Below are 21,154 nucleotides of genomic sequence, written 5' to 3' on the forward strand. Positions count from 1 at the left end.
ATCTTGATCATATGTCTTGGTGTATGAACCTTTTAGCTGAAACTAAATCACTGCAAAATGTGTGTATTTAAACAGTACAACTTTCTAATGACTTTCATCAAAACTTCTCCCCCATTAATAAATAACAAAAAAATAATAATTTTGTGAGTACACATACAGAGAAGAACATAGTCCATGTGTTTATAAAAAGTTCTTCCATGTAGGTTTAAGCTGTGACATTTATTTGCAAAGTAACTTAGAGCTCCTTAATAAATAGTAAGACCTGCTTATGGCATGTCCAGTCTTGTTGATGTATGATGTGTGTGTGTGTGTGTGTGTGTGTATTTACAAAAGGAAATCCTGCCATTTGCAACATGGATGGACATTGAGGGCATCACATTACATGAAATAAGCCAAAGAGAAAGACATAAGAAATAAGCAGAGAAAGACTAGTACTGTATGGTATCACTCACACGAGGAGTCCGAAAGAGGAGGACTACAACGAGGAAGAGAAGTCGTCAAAGTCATTGAAACAGAGAGTAGCAAAGTGGCTGCCAGGGGCTGTGGGGTGGAGGAGATCGGGGAGGTCGGTAAAAGAGTAAATTTTCAGCTATAAGATGGACACTGTCTGAGGATCTAATGTAAAATGTGGTGACTGTAGTTGATAACACTGTATTGTATAATTGAACTTTACTAAGAGAATAGAACTTAAATGTTCTCACCAAAAAGAAAAAATAAGTTAAAAAAAACATTGTTCTTGATCGCCAGTGTGACTTACTGTTATGTAGCCACATCTGTCTTTTTATGTACCTAAATTATTCATGGAGGTTGCAAATATTCTTTATGTGAATATTAGGATGAAAAAAATGCCAAGGCAGGCTCAAGGGCTAAAAGAACACCACTTTCTGTTTCCTTTTGTTACCTCTATTGAAAAAAAGAAATCACCCCTGAGGAAAGCCTGTAAGAAATGCCTCTAGTGGTAATTCCTGGAATGGAATTAAACAGACTGCGGCACAAAGGGGAGAAAGGAAGCCGGCCTGGTGGACTGGGGCGTCCCTGCTGAGGTGAGACATCAGCCGGGGAGGAGCTTCTTTGCTGTGGACGTTATAAAAGGTCGGTTCATTCACCACAGACAGACAGGCTCTGCTCCATCCCGGTGCTACAGGTGCTCCCTCCTAGAATCCACAATGGACACACGCAGAAGCCTCCAAAGAAGCCTGAGTTCCTCCTCACAGGTCTCTGTCGTCGGCACGTACAGGAAGGGGGGCATGCTCGTGGGGGTTGCACCCAGCGTCTACGGAGGGGCTGGAGGCCACGGCACCCGCATCTCAACCACCAAACAAGTGGTGAAATATGGGATTGATGGGAGCAGAGGGGACCTGTTTTTAGGCGACGAGAAGATGGCCATGAGAAACCTAAATGACCGCCTGGCAAACTACCTAGAAAAAGTACGGTCCCTGGAGCAATCCAACACCAAACTTGAAATGCAGATCAAGCAGTGGTACGAAACCAACGTGCCCAGCCTCACTCGGGACTACAGCGCGTATTACAAGCAAATCGAAGAGCTTCAGGCTCAGGTGAGAGATGATGCCTATGTCTTCTACTCCACTGTTTAGCTGCATGATGTGTCAAGAGGGCATATACTTTCGGGGGGCCCAATTGGATGTTGTAAAGCAAATTAGGCTAAAATACTCTATCTATAAAAATGGTATAGTCTTCTATCATCTACCCTTAGTGGTAGGATAACTGACTACCTAATAGGATGACTGTGAATCATATTTTTAAAAATGTTTTAAATCTAATTATATATAAAATATAAAAATTTTATCATCCAAGCTTAGAATCTGTATTTTTGTCATAGTTTATCAGGTCAAGGCTAAGTGAATAGTAAACCTTTTTTTTTTCTAAAAGAGCTAAATTTTTTAAGTGATAATAAATCTGTCTTAGTTTTTCACCTAGGTCTCATCAACTTTTGAAAGCCTAGTCAGTTTAAAGAGTTTTCCCCTTTCATTTATGTAAATGGTATAATACAAGTATTAGAATGCTGTGTCACAGATTTCAATCATAGAGTGATTCACGGTGAAAATGGGAGGAGGGGTGTTGGTCTCAATGACACCTGGATTTTTAAATGCCCTGCTTAGTCATCTGATCATCATTAGCAGAAACCACTTCTGCAGTAATAAAATGTTCTATTGCCCCCAATTCAAATTTATTGCAACTGCATCAGAACCACATCCTCTAAGAAGGGTGGAGTTCTCTGCATTATCAATTGCGTGGATTAAAAGAAGACTTTGCTCCTAACTGAAAATTTCAGATGTGATGCAGAGCACCTGCGCTGCTTTCATATTCTTATCTAATAAAAAAAAAAAAAGTGTCTCTTTCCTTTTCTTTTCTATTTTAATTTTTGTTTTCCTTGAGAGCAAAGGCCATTGACCAGCAGGTCTCTTCTTCTTGTGTTGTGTTAGACATCAGTAATATTTGATTCAGATTCTACAGGAAGTTACTTTGGAATTTCAGGAACTGCGTGGGTATGAGAGACAAAGATGTTTAAATTGCATCCCTGGCCAGGTAGTTCAGTTGCTTAGAGCATTGTCCCAATAGGCCAAGGTTGCAGGTTCAACCTCCAGTCAGGACCCATAGGAAGCAATCAATGAATGCATAAATAGGTGAAACAATAAATCGGTGTTTCTTCCTCTCCCTCCCTCTCCTCCCTCTTTCTCTCTTTCCCTCTCTCTCTAAAAAAATTTTTTAAATGTAAGTTGCCCTTTCTGCCAACAGGTCATCCTTCTCAGGCTCCCACTAAAAACATTCAAAATCAGCCAAACTTCTCCCCTACCTCTCTTATGGTTCATGTTTCTAAATCTACTTTGGATCATCCCAAATCCATAAGTACTGCCATTTCTTCCATGTAGCTGCACAGACCCAGTATTGGAAGGAAGGTAGCTCTCTCCAGGACGGGTTGAAAGAGACATGTCATTATAATATTTCCTACAAGCAGACTTCTGATCCATGTGCATCTTAGAGAATTCACCCATTAGGTAAAAGCCTCTTAAAAGCAGGGGCTTAGCCATCCGGATAGCCCCAGGGCATAGCACGACTCCTACCCCATAACAAGTGTCCATTCATCAGCCAATGTTAGTAGACATTGACCCGGCATCAGCCACCATGCTGGGCACTGGGAAATACGACGGTGAACATATTGTGATTTAGGGGGAAACAGGCATGGACAAAGGCCACACTTATCCCACAAGGGGGGACAAATGCGGGCATGGCGGGCTGTGTGGGGCGATGAGGGCACAGGCAGTCCATCCACCCAGTTCTGTTTTGAGAAAACTGTGAAGGCTTGAAGCAAAGACTGTGTAAGCTGAGACATAGAGGAGGAGGAGGAGGAGTTCACCAAGTAAGAGGAGTTAAGAGGAATGTTCTAAGCAGGAACAACATCAAAGGCAAAACACTCAATAAGTTTTGAAGCATCAAGTTGAATTCAAACCTCCTTTGGGCCCTGGCCGGTGTGGCTTATTTCATCCCATAGACTGAAAAGTCATGGGCTCAGTTCCCAGTCAGGACACACACTCAGGTTAGGAGTTTGATTCCCACTCAGGACACGTACCAGAAGATAACCAATCAATGTTTCTCTCTCACATCAATATTTCTCTCTCTCTCCCCCTCTCTCTCGCTCATTAAAAAAATATCCTTGGGTGAGGAATGAATGAATGAATGAATGAATGAATGAATAAAATCTCTTTGGTAGAATCACAAGGAAGGTGACTGAACTCTGGGACTAGCATTGCATTTTACCAGTCTATGATGTTAAGTACCCATATCATTATTCTTCCGTTCTATTTTCATGTGGAAATTACTGAAATGCACACCATCTTTGATATAACAGTAATCATATCTGAGGCTAAATGCCATCCTTTTAAACTCCTATCCAGTTGGAAATGTCATTCTTTCTCACGTGTTTTCCAGATTAAAGACGCTCAAATGCAAAAAGCTCAGTGGATCCTGAAAATTGACAATACTAAACTGGCTGCTGAGGACTTCAGACTGAAGTAGGTTCTCTAATGCCTTGGCAAAACTTCCTCAAAAGGAATTTCTTTTAGCAGTCCTTCATGACACCCAGCTTTCCATTGTTGGTCAAGGAGCTACCACTAAATATTTCCAAAATCTTGGATTTAAAGGCTGTTAGAAACTATCTGGTCTAGCCCAGCACTTAGAGCTGGACTTCCCCCTCCCATGGTCTTAAGATTTGGCCACGCAAACGTGTAACTAAACACCCCCAGTAACTACTACTGTTCTCACCATTTAGCTCTAGTTGCTAGAATGTTCTTTTTTAGTAACCTGGCATCTACCTTCTCACATATTGAGCCTCACTCTGCCCTTTGGAATAATAACAAAGCAATTTAAAACTCCCCATCTGAGTAAGTGCCCTTCCATTATCTAAAGACAGTCATTTGCCTGCCTTCCTGATTCTGCAAGTGAGTCATCCATGTTCCTTCAACTGCCTACAAATGTATGACCAGGGGTTCCAGGGATGACTCTTGATGCTTTCTAGTTTGCCAGTGTTTTACAATACAGTCTGACCAACGGAAGGACAAGGGCTGTGATTGAATCAGTTGAAGTTGTGCTATCTTATGGATGTAACACAGTACATGCGATCAGTTATTCTTCATAAACTGCTTCTACACTGTACCTGAATTTGTACAATGCATCTGCACTAAAAAGTCCTTTATGTTTTAACAGGGTGGCATCTTTTTTTTTTTAAGATTTCATTCATTTATCTTTTAGAGAGAGGGGAAGGGAGGGAGAAAGAGAGGGAGAGAAACATTAATGTGTGGTTGCCTCTTGCACACCCCCGCACTGGGGACCTGGCCTGCAACCCAGGCATGTTTCCTGACTGGGATTCAAACCAGTGACCCTTTGGTTCGCAGGCCAGCACTCAATCCACTGAGCCACACCAGCTAGGGCTAAAAGTGTGGCATCTTAATGCTACACGGGATCAAAAAGAAGGAAATATGAAAGCAGATCTGAAGATTAAAGCAGTAAAAATTCATTAATTCCAGTTAACATCTGAGGGTCCTATTGCAGTATTTTTTTTTAAACTTTACTATTTTAATAAAAATGGGAGTATGTAAAATTGTAGAAGAGAATGCATAAATTTTTAAGAAAATTTACTTTGGATGCATCGGTTTACAAAGTAATAAAAATAAATTGATCATGTATTTTCATTAAGTAAATTTAACTAACCATTTTTTAAATCAGTAATAAAAACCCTTTGCTAGCACAGTAATTAAGCAAACTTTTTAAAAATTCTTTTTAAATACATCGTAGAGTTTAGGAACTCTTTAAAGTAATTCCAGATTGCTTTCTTAACCAGATTACAAAGATTATATTAGGAGGCAAAGTATCTGATTCTCAGGTTCCCATGAACATTTTCAAAACGTATAAAGAGGGACAACAATGAGGTATTGACGTTGATATCCTCATACACCACATAAAAATCCATCTTACTATATTAAGATTAAGATTATCTCTTCTGTAATGGCTTCAGACAGACTCAGTTATCTCTGCTTCTTAATTAATCCACAGGTATGAGACTGAGAGAGGGCTGCATCTCGCAGTGGAGGCTGACGTCCGGGGCCTAGCTAAGGTCGCGGAAGACCTCACCCTGCACAAAGCAGACCTGGAGATTCAAGTTGATGAACTGAAAAAAGAACTGGCCCTCCTCAAAAAAGAACATCAGGAGGTAAGAAAATATTCAGAAGTGGTACTGGGAATGATGGAATGGCTACATTAGTCCTGAGGAAGAGGAGGAGAAATAGGAGGAGGGAGATTCGGCGGGCACGGTGATAGCGATGAAGGTGACCGTAATGATGATGTCACCCCTAACTACTTTTCATAAGGTTCCTGTCGGGGTTAAATAACTTAGAGCAATGCCCAGACCATTAAAAAAAAAACAAAACCACCCTGCCTAAGTTATTACTTTCTTCCTTTTTTAAATTCACTCCCAGTGAAGGAAGCCGTAAAGCTTATTACGTCTTTTCTGCCCATAGCCTTCAGACTCTAACCGACCAGGATTTTCATTCTCGTAGGAAGTGGACAGCCTGCGCACACAGCTGGGCAAAACTGTCAACGTGGAGCTGAAGGCTGCCCCAGGCCTGAACCTCGGCGCCATCATGGATGAAATGAGGAAGAAGTATGAAGCCCTAGCCCAAGAGAACCTCCTGAAGGTCAAAGAAGAGTACGAGATACAGGTAATAGCATAATTCCAAAGGATAAGCAAATGTGTTGAACTTGTCCTCCAAAAAGAGGTCATTCTTTTCCTTCCTTCCTTCCTTTTTTCCCTTATTTATTTTTTCATTTTTGGAATTTTAGATTGAGTCTGTGCAGCAACAAGTCATTGTAGACACTAATGAGTTAAAAGAAGCTGAGGCTGAAGCCAAGAAGCTGAGACAATCCTACCAGACCGTGGAGATAGAGCTCCAGTCCCATCTCAGCATGGTAAGTGCACCTAACTCCCAGTTCTCAGTGCCCTGTGTGTCTACTAAGTGCTTGTGTTGGGAACTTTAGAAATGCTAAGACCTATAGAAATTAACCCCTCCCCTTGCAGAGCTGGCAGGGAAACAAGCCCAACAACTGATTATAATTAAAGGACAGAAAGAAATCACGGAAAAGGGGAATGTACTGCAAGGATGCAGAGGAAGTAGATCTGGAAGAAATCCCAGGGAAAGTAACATTTATACTAGATCTGAAAACTTAAGATGAATTTGAAGCTGAAGAATAGGGGTGAAGACATTGCAGGCTAAGCAAATCAGCCAAGGCACGATACACTGTGCTGTGGTCCCCATCCCAGAATCCTAGGGTCTAACCACAACACTGCATCCACCATGGTTTGGCTGCAGTGTTGTGGCACTTTGAAAGCAGCAATAGTCAGACGTGGGATCACTCTTAAAGCTTCTCCAAAAAGGCATTTGTCAGTTTCACTTGCATTTCATCTGCCGGAGAAAGATGGATGACCTCGCCTGGTGTCAGAGAAATGAGGACGTCTAATAATCCACGCGGAGGGGCCTCATGAATGGCAGGGAGGGAAGCAAATATTGAGGACAATAATACAATATACAGGAAGAGAACAGTGAATGCAAAACTAAAAACAAACAAAACCCCCAAGAGCTAGTGATCCCAGCTGGCCCACTGGCATTGCCTAGGTGAAAACAGAGGGAGATAAAGCTAGAAATACACGTGATGCCTACCCTAGCTAGCTGCACAAATTCCTCTCAAAGGATATTAAAATTGAGCTGCCTCTTATATCAAGGCCTCAGGTAAGAAACATCCCCTTTTTCTTGTGCTCATAGAAAGACTCTTTGGAGAGGACACTGCAAGACGTCAATGCCCGTTACCATGGGCAGCTGGCCACCATCCAGGCACTGCTTAACTCCTTAGAGGCCCAACTGCTGCAGATTCGGACTGAAGCCGAGCGCCAGAGCTTGGAATACATGGACCTCCTTGACTTAAAGACCCGGCTTGAGCAGGAAATTGCTACTTACCGACGCCTTCTGGAAGGAGAAGATACAGTGTAAGGTTCTTAGAATCAAGGGATATGCATCAATGACTACATACATGCTGTGCTATTTTAATGTCTGCACATTATACCCTCTCACTCATTCCTAAGCATCAGTGCAATCCCCAGCACAAAATCAATTACACACACATGTACACCAGCACTAGCAACAAAACAAAAATATACCCAAAAGTACACACATCCCAAAAATACCACACACAGACTTTGTACTTGAGGTTGTGTTGTGACATAGAGTTAGAAGATGGTTATACAGATGATACAGATTATTCTAATGTTAATTTGTATAATTAATACATAATTGAAAGCACAGTAACTTTAAAATTCTCATGGAGAGGTCATGAATTGCACAACAGGCCACAGAGGTCTGTGGGAACCAGTCTGAGAATCCTCCGTGTTGCGGCAGCCACTGTCTTCAATGCCTCCCCCAGACAAGTCAGCAAGAGAACAGAGACCTCAACTTCCATTGTAGTTTTGTTACTTTAATTAGAAAAACTCCTAGCATAGGTGAAGTGGGTCAGTTTTGAAACTATGGATTTTTCAAGTTAAAAAGTAAGACACTCGAGTTAGAAGAAACAAGCATCGTAAAAGGGAAAAATATAAAAACACAGGATTGAAACACACATCGCTCAGACTTTATTTTAAAACAAAGAAAGGCAGGTCCTTGCTTCATTTTCAAAATGGCAGTAACACTTTTTTCTGTTTCTTTTTCTTTTCTTAAAAAAAAAAAAAAGATACAGGTCTATAGATCCAGTAAGCACCCTGGAGGAGAAAATAGGTAAGTGCCCCAATTTTCATACACTTCCTGTAAGACCAAATTCTCACTCAAAAGCTGGCCACTTACTATTTGTGTCTGGTGAAAAGTAAAGGGAGACCAGCTCCCAAGTGAGCAGACGTTGCCCTAGGGATTCTGAAAAGCAAGCACATCACGTAAAGAGCCTCCCTGCGGGAAATTTGTCACACTCTCTATGGTGGGGTGATTTTCTGGCCCCATGCTGTTGCTGTCCTGAGATATCCTGAGATCCTGAAAATGAAAACTAAGATTAAAAGATTCGTCTTGCTTAATTCAAAACTGCATATTTCTCCTTGGAGTGGGAAGAGTAGAAAAGGTATAACTGGAGAGAGGGGCACATTTTCAGCACTTATTTTTTAAACAGGCTTAAGATCATTTAAGAAAGAGAACCGTTAGACTTTTTTCCAAAAGAAGGAAATAACTACAAAATAATAACTAAAAGTTGAATATTATAAACCAGCAGGGTTATGTGTCCGAATTAACATGTTACATTTAAATCTAAATTTCAGATATAAAGAAAGCCAGGAAGGTCACGACAGTCGTGCAAGAAATAGTGGACGGCAAGGTCGTGTCATCTCAAGTCAAAGAGATGGAAGAAAATATGTAAACACCTGCCGGAAGGAGACGCTGCTGAGGTCTTGAAAGAAGTTCAGCTATAATTTTTACTCCCTGAAAGTCAGTGGCCATCAGAAAGCACCATTAATGCTTTCTAGCAATGGGGGGTGGGGCATTTATCAGTCTCCATTTGAACATAAATGTTTCACTCAAAAGAGCTGCAAACTTCCTGCAAAAATGAAATCCAATGAGCATTAAGATATTCAAACATCATTACTGCCATCTTTACCACAAAACGCATTAATTACAAGCTACAGACCTCCTAATATCAATTCATTAATGTTCCTGAAAATTATAGCACATTTCAACTATGTTAAACTCATATAGCAGAGAGGCTAATGCAAATAAATCAATCTCTCTCTCTCTCTAACTTTTCCTGTTTCTGAATTGTAAAATCTCCATTCTGGGGCCCCTGGATTCTTGATTAAGGTAATTTCTTGGTTAATTCCATAAAATTTTCAGTATCAGCACAATTCTGCTAGCTTTGAATCATATCAGCGTTTTTTCATTGTCTCCACTGCCTTTTAAAACTCAATTCAGCTCTTTGAATAATTTAAAAGTCAAATTCCAATCATAAATGCTGAGCAGGATAAGATGGAAGTACATTATGCTTGAAGTGGGAGTAGATGAAAAGCAAAATTAATTAGTGAAAACCTTCTCAAAGAAGAATGTTTCTCCTGATGATAATAAACTGCATAAATCTTCGGCTTCTCTCTTTTTTATGTGGTATACATATATTATGTAATGTTGTTTCTCACTCTTTTTTGTAAGAGCTTTAATGAGTTATAACTCACATGCCACACAAGTGTACCAGTCAGTGGTCTTTAGCATGTTCCCAGAACTGGGCAGCCATGACCACCACGTAATTTTAGAGCATTTCATCATCCCGAAAAGCAACCTCTTGAGCCGTCACCCCGCTCTTCATGCTCCTAGCCCCCGACAACCACTGACCCGCTGCCTCCCTGAACAGATTTGCCTAATCTGGACATTTCATATAAATAGAATCACGCAATGTGTTCTTTTGCAATTGTTTATAGTAGCATTATTCATAACAGCCCAGAAATGGAAACAACTCAAATGTATAGCAGCTGATGAAGAGATAAACAAAATGTGATATGTGCATACAATAGAATATTATTCGGCACTAAAAAAGAATGAAGTTCTTACACATGCTACAATGTGGATGAACCTTGAAGGCATTATGCTAAATGAAAGAGGCCAGATACAAAAACATGCCTATTGTAGTCTCACCCTTTTTGCATTGTAGTGAGCAATAACTGCCTTGCAGTTATTACTCTAAAATTAACTTTTCCTCTATCATTGTATTCTAGTAAATGAATAGTTAGGATTCAGGGTTTGATATATAAGTTTGGAAGTAAATAAAATTTTGAGAGTGATTACTATATTAAAAATAATAATCTGATTCACTTACGAGTAATATCTACCATTTGTTGAGCACTTGCTATGAACTAAAGAGAGTGCCAGACATTTTATAGCCATTTCTTATTTAATCTTCACAATAAACGCTATAAGGCAGAAGCTATCTAGTTGAATCAAATGTACTTGAGAATATGTGATCATTTTTGACCTTCAGAAATAGCAATTTTGTGTGACTTGACCTTATCGTATTATCCCCATCGTGAGGACAAGCGAGGGTTATGTATGAAGACATGAAGTAAGTACTTTCCCAAATTAACAGCTAACAAGTAATGGAACAGGCTCGTTGGTCTAAAGTCATTCTGGGCTTTGGGAATTACTTCTACGCAAAGCCTTCAAACATCTGAAAAGAAGAATGACACAGAACTATACAAAGTCAAACCTTGATACCCTGTTAAGCAGCAAATCACATGGCAATTACTGAGTCACACCTGAAGTGAGCATTTGCCTATCCTTAGTCGTTTTGTTGTTTTCTAATTGTCATTTTCACTAGCCAGATACTTACAACCCCCGATTTCCACAAATGCCCAGCTGACATCACACACAAGACTTGCTTCCGCACATTTGTCAGAACCGATGTTCGTTTCCCGCTCTCCATCCTTTGCTTTTCAAAGAAGTGAAGTGGTTTCACTCTTGTTTTCTTAATTTCCTTCCAAGTCACTCCACTTAATTAATTGCTTTTAAAGAACTTTTAGAAGTGAATCCTTTTTCACCTACCAGCACACATTCCAGAATAGCCTGACACTTTGCCATGCAAATACCAGAGACTGTGGGTCTGATCAACAAAAAACCCTACGGGAGATAGGTTTGAAATTCACTAGGCACAGCCATCGCCGTAAGACAATAATGATGCTTTGTGAAAAAGAGGTAGAATCATTATTTTTAACTCAATTTCCAATCATAAAAATGAAGGTTTATCCTTGCCTTTTGGTCTCTCTCTAGTGTCTTCCAAGTAATCTGTCCGTGAAAGTGGCAACATCACGCACGCACGTGGAGCCAGACTGTCTGCCTCTGGTTCGACCAGGAGTTACCGTGTGAAAGTGAGGCATTAATCTCGGGGTATCTAGGCCTCACCCGTGAGCTAAGAACAGCACGCTCCTATCTCTGACAGGCATACTGATCCAGAGGATTTGCAGTCCTTAAGTATAGGTCTCTTCGTCACACATTAGAATCATCATTAATACATGTCATGGCTTTATATGAAAACGTCAATGCAGCAGTTAAGCTATTGCCCTCATAGAGAATCCCTAGAGGTGAGGTCAGGGTGGCAGAACTATTTTTTCTGGGCCTTAGGAACTGCTTCTCCACAAAGCCTTACAACATCTACAAAGAACAATAACACAGAATTACATAAAAGCAAACCTTGACCAGTGGACACCCTCAGCCCTCGCCCTTACTCACATGGGGATAGTCTCAAGTGCCTGATTACACCCTCAAATAACATTTCCAATGTAAAGCACTAGTAAGTGATTTCTATTTTTTAAAATTTCCCTTCAAACATCTGTTTTCTCCCCGCTAGACTCACTTCTAAGATCCCCCTTATCAGCGTTTTATTTTATCTTCCTCTTCCTCTCTCTCACCACATACAAGCCTCCCCTGCTTTTGAAAACCATTGAACTCTGAAGCCCAAGAACTCATCCCCAAGTGTAACCCCTGGGGTTCTTGTTCATCCTCAGCTCAAAAGCACAGCATAAAACATCAATATTCCTTCACTCACTCACAGAATCTCAAAATTTATTCAAAGCAGAAGTGTAAGGTGTAATGACCACGTGATCAGCAAAGTGCAGAAAGTGGCAGGTCTTTCTGTCTTTAACTCAGGTGCAAAGTTCCACAAAGACCAGGAAAGTAACCAATCTGACATGAGAAGATGAGCACACGTTTCACTTAATAAAAATTTAAAGATTCACAAATACCACATAATTATCTCCATTGCAAGGATTCCCTAAACTCTACAAAAGCGAAGACAATTCTTTGGAACAGTTCACCCTGGTTCCAGTCATTTTCCTCTCAGCCTCAACTTATATAATCACTTTACCAACAAGACCAAGATTGTTTCTGTTTTATTCATTCCAACCTTCCTACATTTTTACAGCTGTCAAAGAAAATTATTTTCACTTGTCAAAACTCCAGATTAAAGGCTTAATTATTTAATTTAGCCCTCCCTCCATCCCCCAAAATAGTCACTAGAGAAGAAATATTTCTCCTTTTAACTTCTGAAGGTCCTCCCCATTTATAATTGCAGTCAGAATAAATCTTGTTCAAAGCACACCAGTAAAGTAGAGCAAAGTCATTTTCAAATGAAATGAATTTTAAATGACACATTCAAGCATATTAAGGATCGTATTAAGGATTAAGTTCTTTCAAGTGAAATAACTCCAGGAATGCCCGCATAAAGTTTAGCCAAACATTAGGCTATAAGTCAGGATAAAAAAACAAATTAAACATAGTCCCTACCTGAGAAATTTACAGACTAGGATAACATATAATACATACAGAAGCATAAAGATTAAATGTGTAAACACAATGTATAGATATTGAGCAAAAGTATTTAAATTTACCTATATGCATCAGAGGTGGGAAGTATATATTTCAACACAAAATTGGTTCCAAGTTCAAAAACTGAAGTTAACCGTATTCCTGTATTTTGTGGTCCTATCACTAAGCTGCAGTTCTGACTTGGGCACATTCCTCTGACTCTGTAAGCAAATGACAGCCTGTTTTCATTTCTATGGCAATAAAACAGAACCACTTTGCTTGTGAGTGGCTGATAACTTACAACCATAGCGTCAAGCTCCTGTGCGGGCAGACCAAGTTCAACTACTACTACTACTTCATAAGATCTCTGGAGATGCCGTTAGATGCCAGAAGTATAACTAAAACCACATTTGCCTCTGTGTTTCCATGACATCGCAGACGGTGTCATTTCTTATAAACCCTGAGAATAGATCTCTGGGTCTCAGCCCCTACACTGAGAAATGAAATTCAAGGAGAAAGCTTTTTTGAAAAGGAAAAAGCTAGCACTCGTGGTTGGGGTGCAGGCAGAAGCCCCGTCTCCCAGCTCGGGGGGCGGGGGGTCAGAGCGGCCCTTTCTCCTTTTTGTTTTCACTGTAAGCAGCAGGGTTGTGTCACCCACAGAAGGCACTGGCTGCAAACCTGAGTTCCACCTTTGCTACCTTCAGGCTGTGTGGCCTTTCAGAGGCCACTTACCATCCTGACCCTCAGACTGCTCGTTTGTGACATGAGATAAAAGGGTCCACCGAAGGTAGTTGCCGTGAAGGTTAAAAATAAGGCCTGTAGTTCACCTGGCCCGGAATCTAGAAATAGGAAGTACACAATAACGATTCAAAGACAAGCTCAGCCAACACGCTTGTGGTTGTACATGAAAGGGACCCTTGGGGAAAGTCTCCATCATGACTGAGGCCCCGGGCATTTCCGCTTAATGAGTTTTCATTCTCTCAGGAAATGAGTGGATAGACCATGGCCTCTTTCACCGAGCTGTCTGCATGAGATTGCTGCATTCTTTCTACACATAACTGTTGTAAATGAGAATATGCAATTTCTGCCAACCTGCAGCTTAAAGCCTCCTTATTGGGGAATCCCGCTTGCTTGCTCCTAACAGTCATATTTTGAGAAACTAGCAACGCTAGTGAACAATCGAACCAGGCTCCTGATTTCACGGAGATCACTAAGAAGGCCAATTCTTATGCAAAGGAACATCTGCTGAAAACACCATAATATCCTACCCCAAAATAGCACTTTTCAGTGTTTAAGGCATCTGCTTTCTGAATCAGAAAAGAAGAAACTATGCAACCTCCTAATGACAAGTTTTTTAAATCCTTAACAATTCAAATTCCAGTACCAGTCTGGAAAACGCATTCCTTCCCCTTCCACTGCTGCATTTCCTAGTGACTTCTAACACAATGTCCCCTAGGAGATAGACTGGACCACCACTGCATGGTTTACACTGAGTTGTCTAAAGGAAACACACAGAAAGTATGAGTGAAGAACTTCAAAAAGCTTAAGATTGAGAAAGAAGTATTCATTAATTTATCCATTCAAAAATCACTCATTACTTTCCTACTGTGTACAAGACACCGGGAAATGCTGAGGCTACAGGCAATAGAATAACTTGGAGAAGAAATATTCCATGTGACAACCTATCTCTACTCCACCCAGATTTCTTTTTCTTTTTCTTTCTTTTTTTTTTTTTTTGATATATCAAATATGTAACAGGCACACAATTATTCAATTATTTCTATACCAATGAGTTTTCAATATACATTAATCATTTAGGTGTTGAGCTGGTTAAAAAAGGAGGGGACACTGGTTTTTGAATGGGGAGAGTAAACTTTTCAACTGTGCCACCCATTTCATGATCTATAAAAGGGAACCTTTCTGCCTGGCTGACACTGCCTCCTCTCAGGCCGCGGCCACCTTCCCCAGGCTGCGGGTCCCTCCAGCACCACCATGTCCCTCTCAGGGCAGAACCCTGGGCTGTCCAGGCGGCTGTATCCCCAGAGTGGGACACTGGGCAGAGACCAGGGCATGTCTGCTTCCACTGGTGGAAGTGACCATGGGCGAAGTGCCCTTGGCTTTGGAGGCAGCTATGGGGGAGGTGTTTCTGCTGCTCCCATGTTTAGTTCTAGTTCTGGCTTTGGTGGTAGCTCTGGAAGTCCCTTTGCAGGACTGGGCACTGCTTATGGGGGAGGCCTGGGGGGTGGATTTGGAGGCTGGGGGATTGGATTTGGACAAGGAGGGGGCTCTCTAGGTGTTCTCCCTGGCAACGGTGGCGGCATTCTTTCTGGATCAGAAAAGGAAACCATGCAAAATCTTAATGCTAGATTGGCTTCCTACCTGGACAAGGTTCAAGCTCTAGAAGAGGCTAATGCTGGGCTAGAAAACAAAATTCAAGAATGGTACGAAACACGAGGATCTAGGACTGAAGACCCTGGGTCACAGAGCAATCACAGCAAATATTATCCACTGATTGAAGACCTCAGGAATAAGGTAAGAATATGATTTTTGGAGGGGCTTTGGAAGTTGTTTTATTTTTCTTTTTTGCTATTACAATTTTTTACATTGATAATCACCTAAAACTTAGATATTTTTTTCAATTCAACTTATATTTGGAACCATTTCTCATATCAAGATATTTAGTTTCATTTTATCATTTACTATAAAGTGAATCTATCTCCACTATCTTTCTGTAGGAAATATATGTTCCTTAATTTTTAAATATTCTATAAAAATGTTCTGTAAAAAATTAAGTTGTCTTAAACTCTTAATAAAATAGCATTTTAATCATCTAAGAATTTCCTGTCAAAAGTATATTTGTATAATGCTGATATTTTAGGGTCTCATTTTGTTTGTCTTTCCCTATTTTGCCAGATCATTTCTGCCAGGGTTGGAAATGCCCGGCTCATCTTGCAGATCGACAATGCACGGCTGGCTGCTGGCGACTTTAGAATTAAGTGAGCAGAATAAAAGGGGAATGAAAACTGCCATGTCCCACCATTTCTTTTTATTCCTATTCTTCTGCCTTCGGTGATGGCAAATGTTTCAAATTTTCCACAGTTCACCTGCTCCACACACTTAAGAGTTTTGGTAAATTTCATTGGGCGTTCTAGAAAGTAACTACATTCGAACGCGACTTAGACATTGCACGTCCTTAAGGGTAAGTTGCTTAAATTATGACTGTGGGTCACCGTCTTTGTAATTCGCTATCGACTCCTGGCGTGACGTGATAATTCCACCGACGTCCTATAAACCTCGACCCTCCATGTGTCAAAGTGAATTAATAATGTTTTTGCTCCAGAGCTAAATGAAATGATCTTTTTCTTGATGACACATACACCTAAAATATTAACTATGCACTTATTTTTATATTTTCTCTTCCTTTCCCATACTCCTCCCTCCAGACGTAAAGAAGAAATACTAATGTTCTTTTTGCTCCACAAAATTTCCACACAGGATGTTGGGGGGCAGATGACCCTGAACCTGTAAAATCTTGATAAAAGCAACCGAAGAAGTATCACTGTTTTAAATTAAATCATGAGTAAAAGTTAAGCAAAAAAAAAAGAGAGACTAATTATTATTTTATTTTTGACTGCTTTTAGGATTCTGTCTGAAACTTCACCTAGAGAAGGAATGCTACTGCTCCTACCAGGGAAGCCAGCCAAAGGGAAATTGTTCCCTGGGACACAGTGCTATTTGGGTTCATAGCTGGTAGAAAAGTATCATCTCCTCATAATTTCTTTCACTTTTCTCTGACTGAGCGGTAAACTACCATGAAAAACAGAAGGAAAAAGTCATAAAAACAAAAACAATCACACAGGGCAATGCTGCCATTTTAAAATAGTCGTGCGGATTTATGCACAAAATCGCCTTGAAGATGGCATTCACATGGGTGTGCTGATTCCCCAAACTGCTTTGCACTTGGTTTTCAGGTACGAGACGGAGCTCGCCCTGCTCGTGAGCGTGGAGGCCCACACCAGCGGCCTGCGCAGGGAGCGGGACACGCTGACCCTGGCCAGGGCCGACCTGGAGATGCAGTTCGAGAGCCTGAAGGAGGAGTTGGCCTACCTGAGGAAGAACCACGAGGAGGTCAGCCAGGAAAGGCAGCTTTAGTTTCAAAGTTACAAATTTAGAGTTAGAACAGACAAGGAGGATTCATTTGCCTGTTAAAATGGCCATTTGATTTGAATTTCTGTGTGTGTGCGCACGCATGTGTGTGTGTTGTTACTGTTGTTGTGTTAGCTGCTGCTGGTAGCTGATGGTAGCTCCTGTTAAAGTTTACCAGATTAAAGCCAGTTTCTGATTTTGTCATGTTCATTATTAGATAAGGAGAATAAGGACTTTAATTACCCTGATCTAGTGATTTTTCTTATTTAATATAGTACTTTTAAAGTTAAAAATCAGAAGTCTACCCATAGTACCTGTTACATATGTTAGAGAAACAGGCTAGGCCCCATGTGGTTCACACGTGGACGCTGATATGCCACAGTGCCGGTCAGAGCCTAGCATAGCGAGTAGACAGTAATCACGACTCTACCAACAGGCTTTCTAACGAGCTTCCTACTGGAAATCAATGACTGTGATACAAACGGTGAGCGGGCCTAGGTACTGCCTGCTGCCGCCACTTTGGCGGCTGGAGCTGAAACCCCCAAGTGTGTTGTTTCTACCAGGCCAGATGCATAAGAAGGCCCTAAACCCCAAGAGGCAGGGGAACTCATCCATTAGGTGTGGTAGGCACGGCACCTAGGGCCTACGGTTAAGTTCAGGGGCCCAGGAAAATGCTTTAAGTTCTTTTAAAATCAAAGGAAAAAGTAAAGTTAAAAATAACAATAATACATCAAATTTAAAAATATTAGTCTTTAGGTAAAAAATGTCTTAACATATTGCATTAATATGTTTGTCTTATACCAACTCAATCATAAAATATAATGTATAATATTTTTTATAAACGAAGAGGCCCACAAAATTCATAATGGGTCCCTGCACCCCTCTCTCACTTGCTGTTCCCAGGAGCACCGAAGCCTCCGGTGTGATGGCCCAGGCCAGGTCAGGGTAGAAATGGATGCTGCCCCAGGAGTGGACCTCACCAGGCTTCTCAGCAACATGAGGGCACAGTATGAAGCCATCGCTGAGCAGAGCCGGAAGGAAGCCTGGTTCATTGAAAAGGTACTGCTAACAAAAACAAAAGTCTTCCTTTAATACATGGGCAGAAAAGACCGTTCACAGCAGCACCCACTCAAGTCCACCTGCCCCGCTTTTCCGTGGCAGAGCCGAGAGCTCAAGAAGGAGATCAGCACCAACACTGAGCAGCTTCAGGCCAGCAAGAGCGAGGTCACCGATTTGAGACACGCCTTTCAAAACCTGGAGATCGGGCTCCAGTCTCAGCTCGCCAAGGTAGGGACCGCGCAAAAAGGCACAGCATCGTTTCAACTTCCAAAGAAAACATTGCATCCCAACTATGCTAGGCCGTTGGCAGTCTTCCTCCTCTCAGTCCTCCCCCGACCCCATGGTTATCTCTGTGCCATTTCTCTCCCACCTGCAGAAGAAATCCCTGGAGGACTCCTTGGCCCAAACCGAGGGCGACTACTGCGGCCAGCTGTCCCAGATCCAACAGCTCCTCAGCAGCCTGGAGGGGCAACTGCTGCGGGTGCGCGCGGACACCCAGCGCCAGGACGCGGACCACCAGCGGCTGCTGAACGTCAAAGGCCGCCTGGAGCTGGAAATTGAGACCTACCGCTGCCTGCTGGACAGGGAGACGCAAGGGTGAATACATAACTGAGGGTGAAATAACCTGTCAGCAGCTGACCAAAGGGTACACCCGATGCCGCGTGGGGGGCAACAGAAGAAAGGGTTCTGCAGTTGACAAAAAGTAACAAACACAGTAAACATGCTTTCATTATCTTACTTGATAATAATTCATAAAATGCTGGGATGAACAATGGCACCACAGACAGAAACATACTGCAAAGGACTACTAGAAAAATCACCAATTCGAGTTCTGATATCCGTGTCCCAATACTAAGAGTGACACTTTAAATCAGCCACCTGAACCAACTCAGACCTACTGTAGCAAACGTTCCAAAAGTAATGGAGCTTGGCCTAGTGGGAAGAACTCAGGACTATAAATCGGAAAATCTAACCTCTGAGACTACTTTGCTTCACCTTGCAACCCCGTTTTTGGCAGGGTTTGAAAATAAAGGCGCGCTGTACCGGACCAATTACTCTCAGGGTGCCTCGCTCAATCACCCTTTCATTTTTTCAGTTATAATACTAAGACATTACTTTTTTTTTTTTTTTGGTCAACTGAGTTTTTCATTTAAATTTTATTTTTCAACCACAGTTCACATTCAATATTATTTCATGTTAGTTTCAGGTGTTCAGCATAGCGGCCAGACAATCATTCTTTACAAAGTGCTCCCCCCGATATTTCCAGCACCCACCTGGCACCAACACATAGTTATTACAACGTCGTCATTCAATCATTCTTGATCAAGAAATTTGGAATGCCTTCCTTATTTGGCCATCGTTTTCTGTACATTTCTAATTTTTAGTTCAAACAGCAAACTTCTCCTCATTCCAGAAAGCATGGTGTGGTATCATTTCCCTCATTTTCTTTACAGTGATAATCTGGATGAAACTTCGTCGGTGACAGATTCCAAGTCTCAAGCGCAGTCCACTGATTCCTCTGACGGTATACAGATTCCCTAAGAATCACTTAGAATAAGCCAGAATCACATTTATTAATGACTAAAACTATAAGACCTCATTGAATGGTGCAGTATTATTAGTAATGTATATTTATATTCTGAGCCGAGGAAAGACATTTATGCATCCCTGCAAAGAATGAGTAGTCTATACTGTAGTAAAACTTGTGGCAAGCCCAGGAAGAAAAAAACCAACCATGCAAAGAGGTATTACAAGCCTCATATGTACTTTTTCAATGGCTAAAAAGATAAATATTTTCATTCATGCATAAGACAACACTGAATACATTTCATTTTCATTTAATAACGTGCATTTCTCAATCCAAAATTCACCTTTGGAAGTTTGAATTTGATGGGTTGTATCGGTCAATACCTAATTTAGAAAGTGAGGTTGACCACCACCAATTTTGGATCAATATTTGAAACACTAACCTTGCCCCCTTTTTTCCATCTTTATCTTTAGATGCTACTCAAACCTGCAAAATGAAGACAATTATCCAGACAGCAGTGAGCGATGAGATGGTCTCATCCCAAGTTCAGAAACTTGAAGAACTAACATAAAATTTCACAAGATCTGCCTCACGATTGCTTCCTTAGGAACAGGAAATTTACAAGTAGAAATTATTCCTTTCAGACTAAGATGCTATATTAGTTCAATCTCTATTTTTGTCTCTTTCATTTTCTTTGGATTCCTATTCATTTTGAGTCCCTTTTGCCCTTCTGAAACAATATTCAGTTATGAATCACTATGGCCATGTTGGTTTTTATAAAAAACAAAATTGCCTTTTATCTTTCTGGAGCCTGTTCATAAACTTTCTTCTAGTGACCTGGAACATGTTTTTAATCACAGGACTTTGACAAGCAGTATTGTTTAAATAGAGTTAATTTTAAAAGATAAATGATAGTAACGTAAAATCTGTACCTTCTTGATTCCAACAATAATGGCACAAAAATTCCAGGCAATAAGGGCACAGAGAGAGGTTTGTGAACTACTAATAAGACAGTAGATAAATACTGGGATAAAAATGTCCAGGTTTGAGATTAAGAAGTTCCTTTTGAAGTTCTTTCTTTTTTACATTTGCCCATTCAGTTTACAGCAAAATTATACTGCCCACTGCAGGGCATAACAGCTGTCCTGTTAATTTTCTAGGACCTTCTTTCATTCAATCAGCACTTATTGAACCCCTACAGGTGCCAGACTAGAGACTCTTCTGGGAATGGTGATGCAGTGACTAGGGCAAATAGAAGTTCAAAAGGACACAGGGAGGAGAAAGTGAACAATATGTCAGGGGGCAACTAAATGTTTTATGCAGAAACCAACCAGGCAGAGAAAGGAGAATGGACACAGAGGAACACATTGTAAAGGACACAGGGGTGTGAACAAATAATTGCTGTGGTATCTTTTCTCCTATCTGATACCGCTAAGGCCAAGGCTGGGGTTTTTACTGGGGTGGGTCAGGCCCATAAGTCAGTAACAGATGTCATGTTCTGGGTTGGGGCAGAAGGTGGCCAAAGTCTAAGCCTGAGTAGACAGTG

General features: G+C 41.1%; 2 protein-coding genes across 2 annotated transcripts; both read left to right on the forward strand.

The window, feature by feature from the left end:
- Positions 1–1,166: 1,166 nt before the first annotated feature.
- On the forward strand, positions 1,167–8,955 carry KRT20 (keratin 20). Its single transcript, XM_054593697.1, has 8 exons — positions 1,167–1,556; positions 3,949–4,031; positions 5,569–5,725; positions 6,072–6,233; positions 6,355–6,480; positions 7,332–7,552; positions 8,290–8,333; positions 8,858–8,955. The coding sequence occupies exons 1-8, from the start codon at positions 1,167–1,169 to the stop codon at positions 8,953–8,955; spliced, it is 1,281 nt and encodes a 426-aa protein (XP_054449672.1).
- A 5,906-nt stretch (positions 8,956–14,861) lies between these two features.
- Positions 14,862–20,179, forward strand: KRT12 (keratin 12). Its single transcript, XM_054593698.1, has 8 exons — positions 14,862–15,407; positions 15,789–15,871; positions 16,847–17,003; positions 17,925–18,080; positions 18,183–18,308; positions 18,457–18,677; positions 19,535–19,605; positions 20,082–20,179. The coding sequence occupies exons 1-8, from the start codon at positions 14,868–14,870 to the stop codon at positions 20,177–20,179; spliced, it is 1,452 nt and encodes a 483-aa protein (XP_054449673.1). The 5' UTR covers positions 14,862–14,867.
- The last annotated feature ends 975 nt before the right edge of the window (positions 20,180–21,154 follow it).

This window comes from Pteronotus mesoamericanus, unplaced genomic scaffold, assembly GCF_021234165.1.
Source record: "Pteronotus mesoamericanus isolate MK-2021 breed Mesoamerican mustached bat unplaced genomic scaffold, CSHL_Meso_final scaffold_476, whole genome shotgun sequence".
Classification (NCBI taxonomy): domain Eukaryota; kingdom Metazoa; phylum Chordata; class Mammalia; order Chiroptera; family Mormoopidae; genus Pteronotus; species Pteronotus mesoamericanus.

Bases quoted from the DNA above. Each gene is read 5' to 3' on its own strand.
- KRT20 (XM_054593697.1), top strand. From the start codon at position 1,167: ATGGACACACGCAGAAGCCTCCAAAGAAGCCTGAGTTCCTCCTCACAG. The intron at 4,032-5,568 runs GTAGGTTCTCTA...ATTAATCCACAG, and splicing joins GCTGAGGACTTCAGACTGAA to GTATGAGACTGAGAGAGGGC. The intron at 6,481-7,331 runs GTAAGTGCACCT...TTGTGCTCATAG, and splicing joins TCCAGTCCCATCTCAGCATG to AAAGACTCTTTGGAGAGGAC.
- KRT12 (XM_054593698.1), top strand. From the start codon at position 14,868: ATGTCCCTCTCAGGGCAGAACCCTGGGCTGTCCAGGCGGCTGTATCCC. The intron at 15,872-16,846 runs GTGAGCAGAATA...CTTGGTTTTCAG, and splicing joins GCTGGCGACTTTAGAATTAA to GTACGAGACGGAGCTCGCCC. The intron at 19,606-20,081 runs GTATACAGATTC...CTTTATCTTTAG, and splicing joins GTCCACTGATTCCTCTGACG to ATGCTACTCAAACCTGCAAA.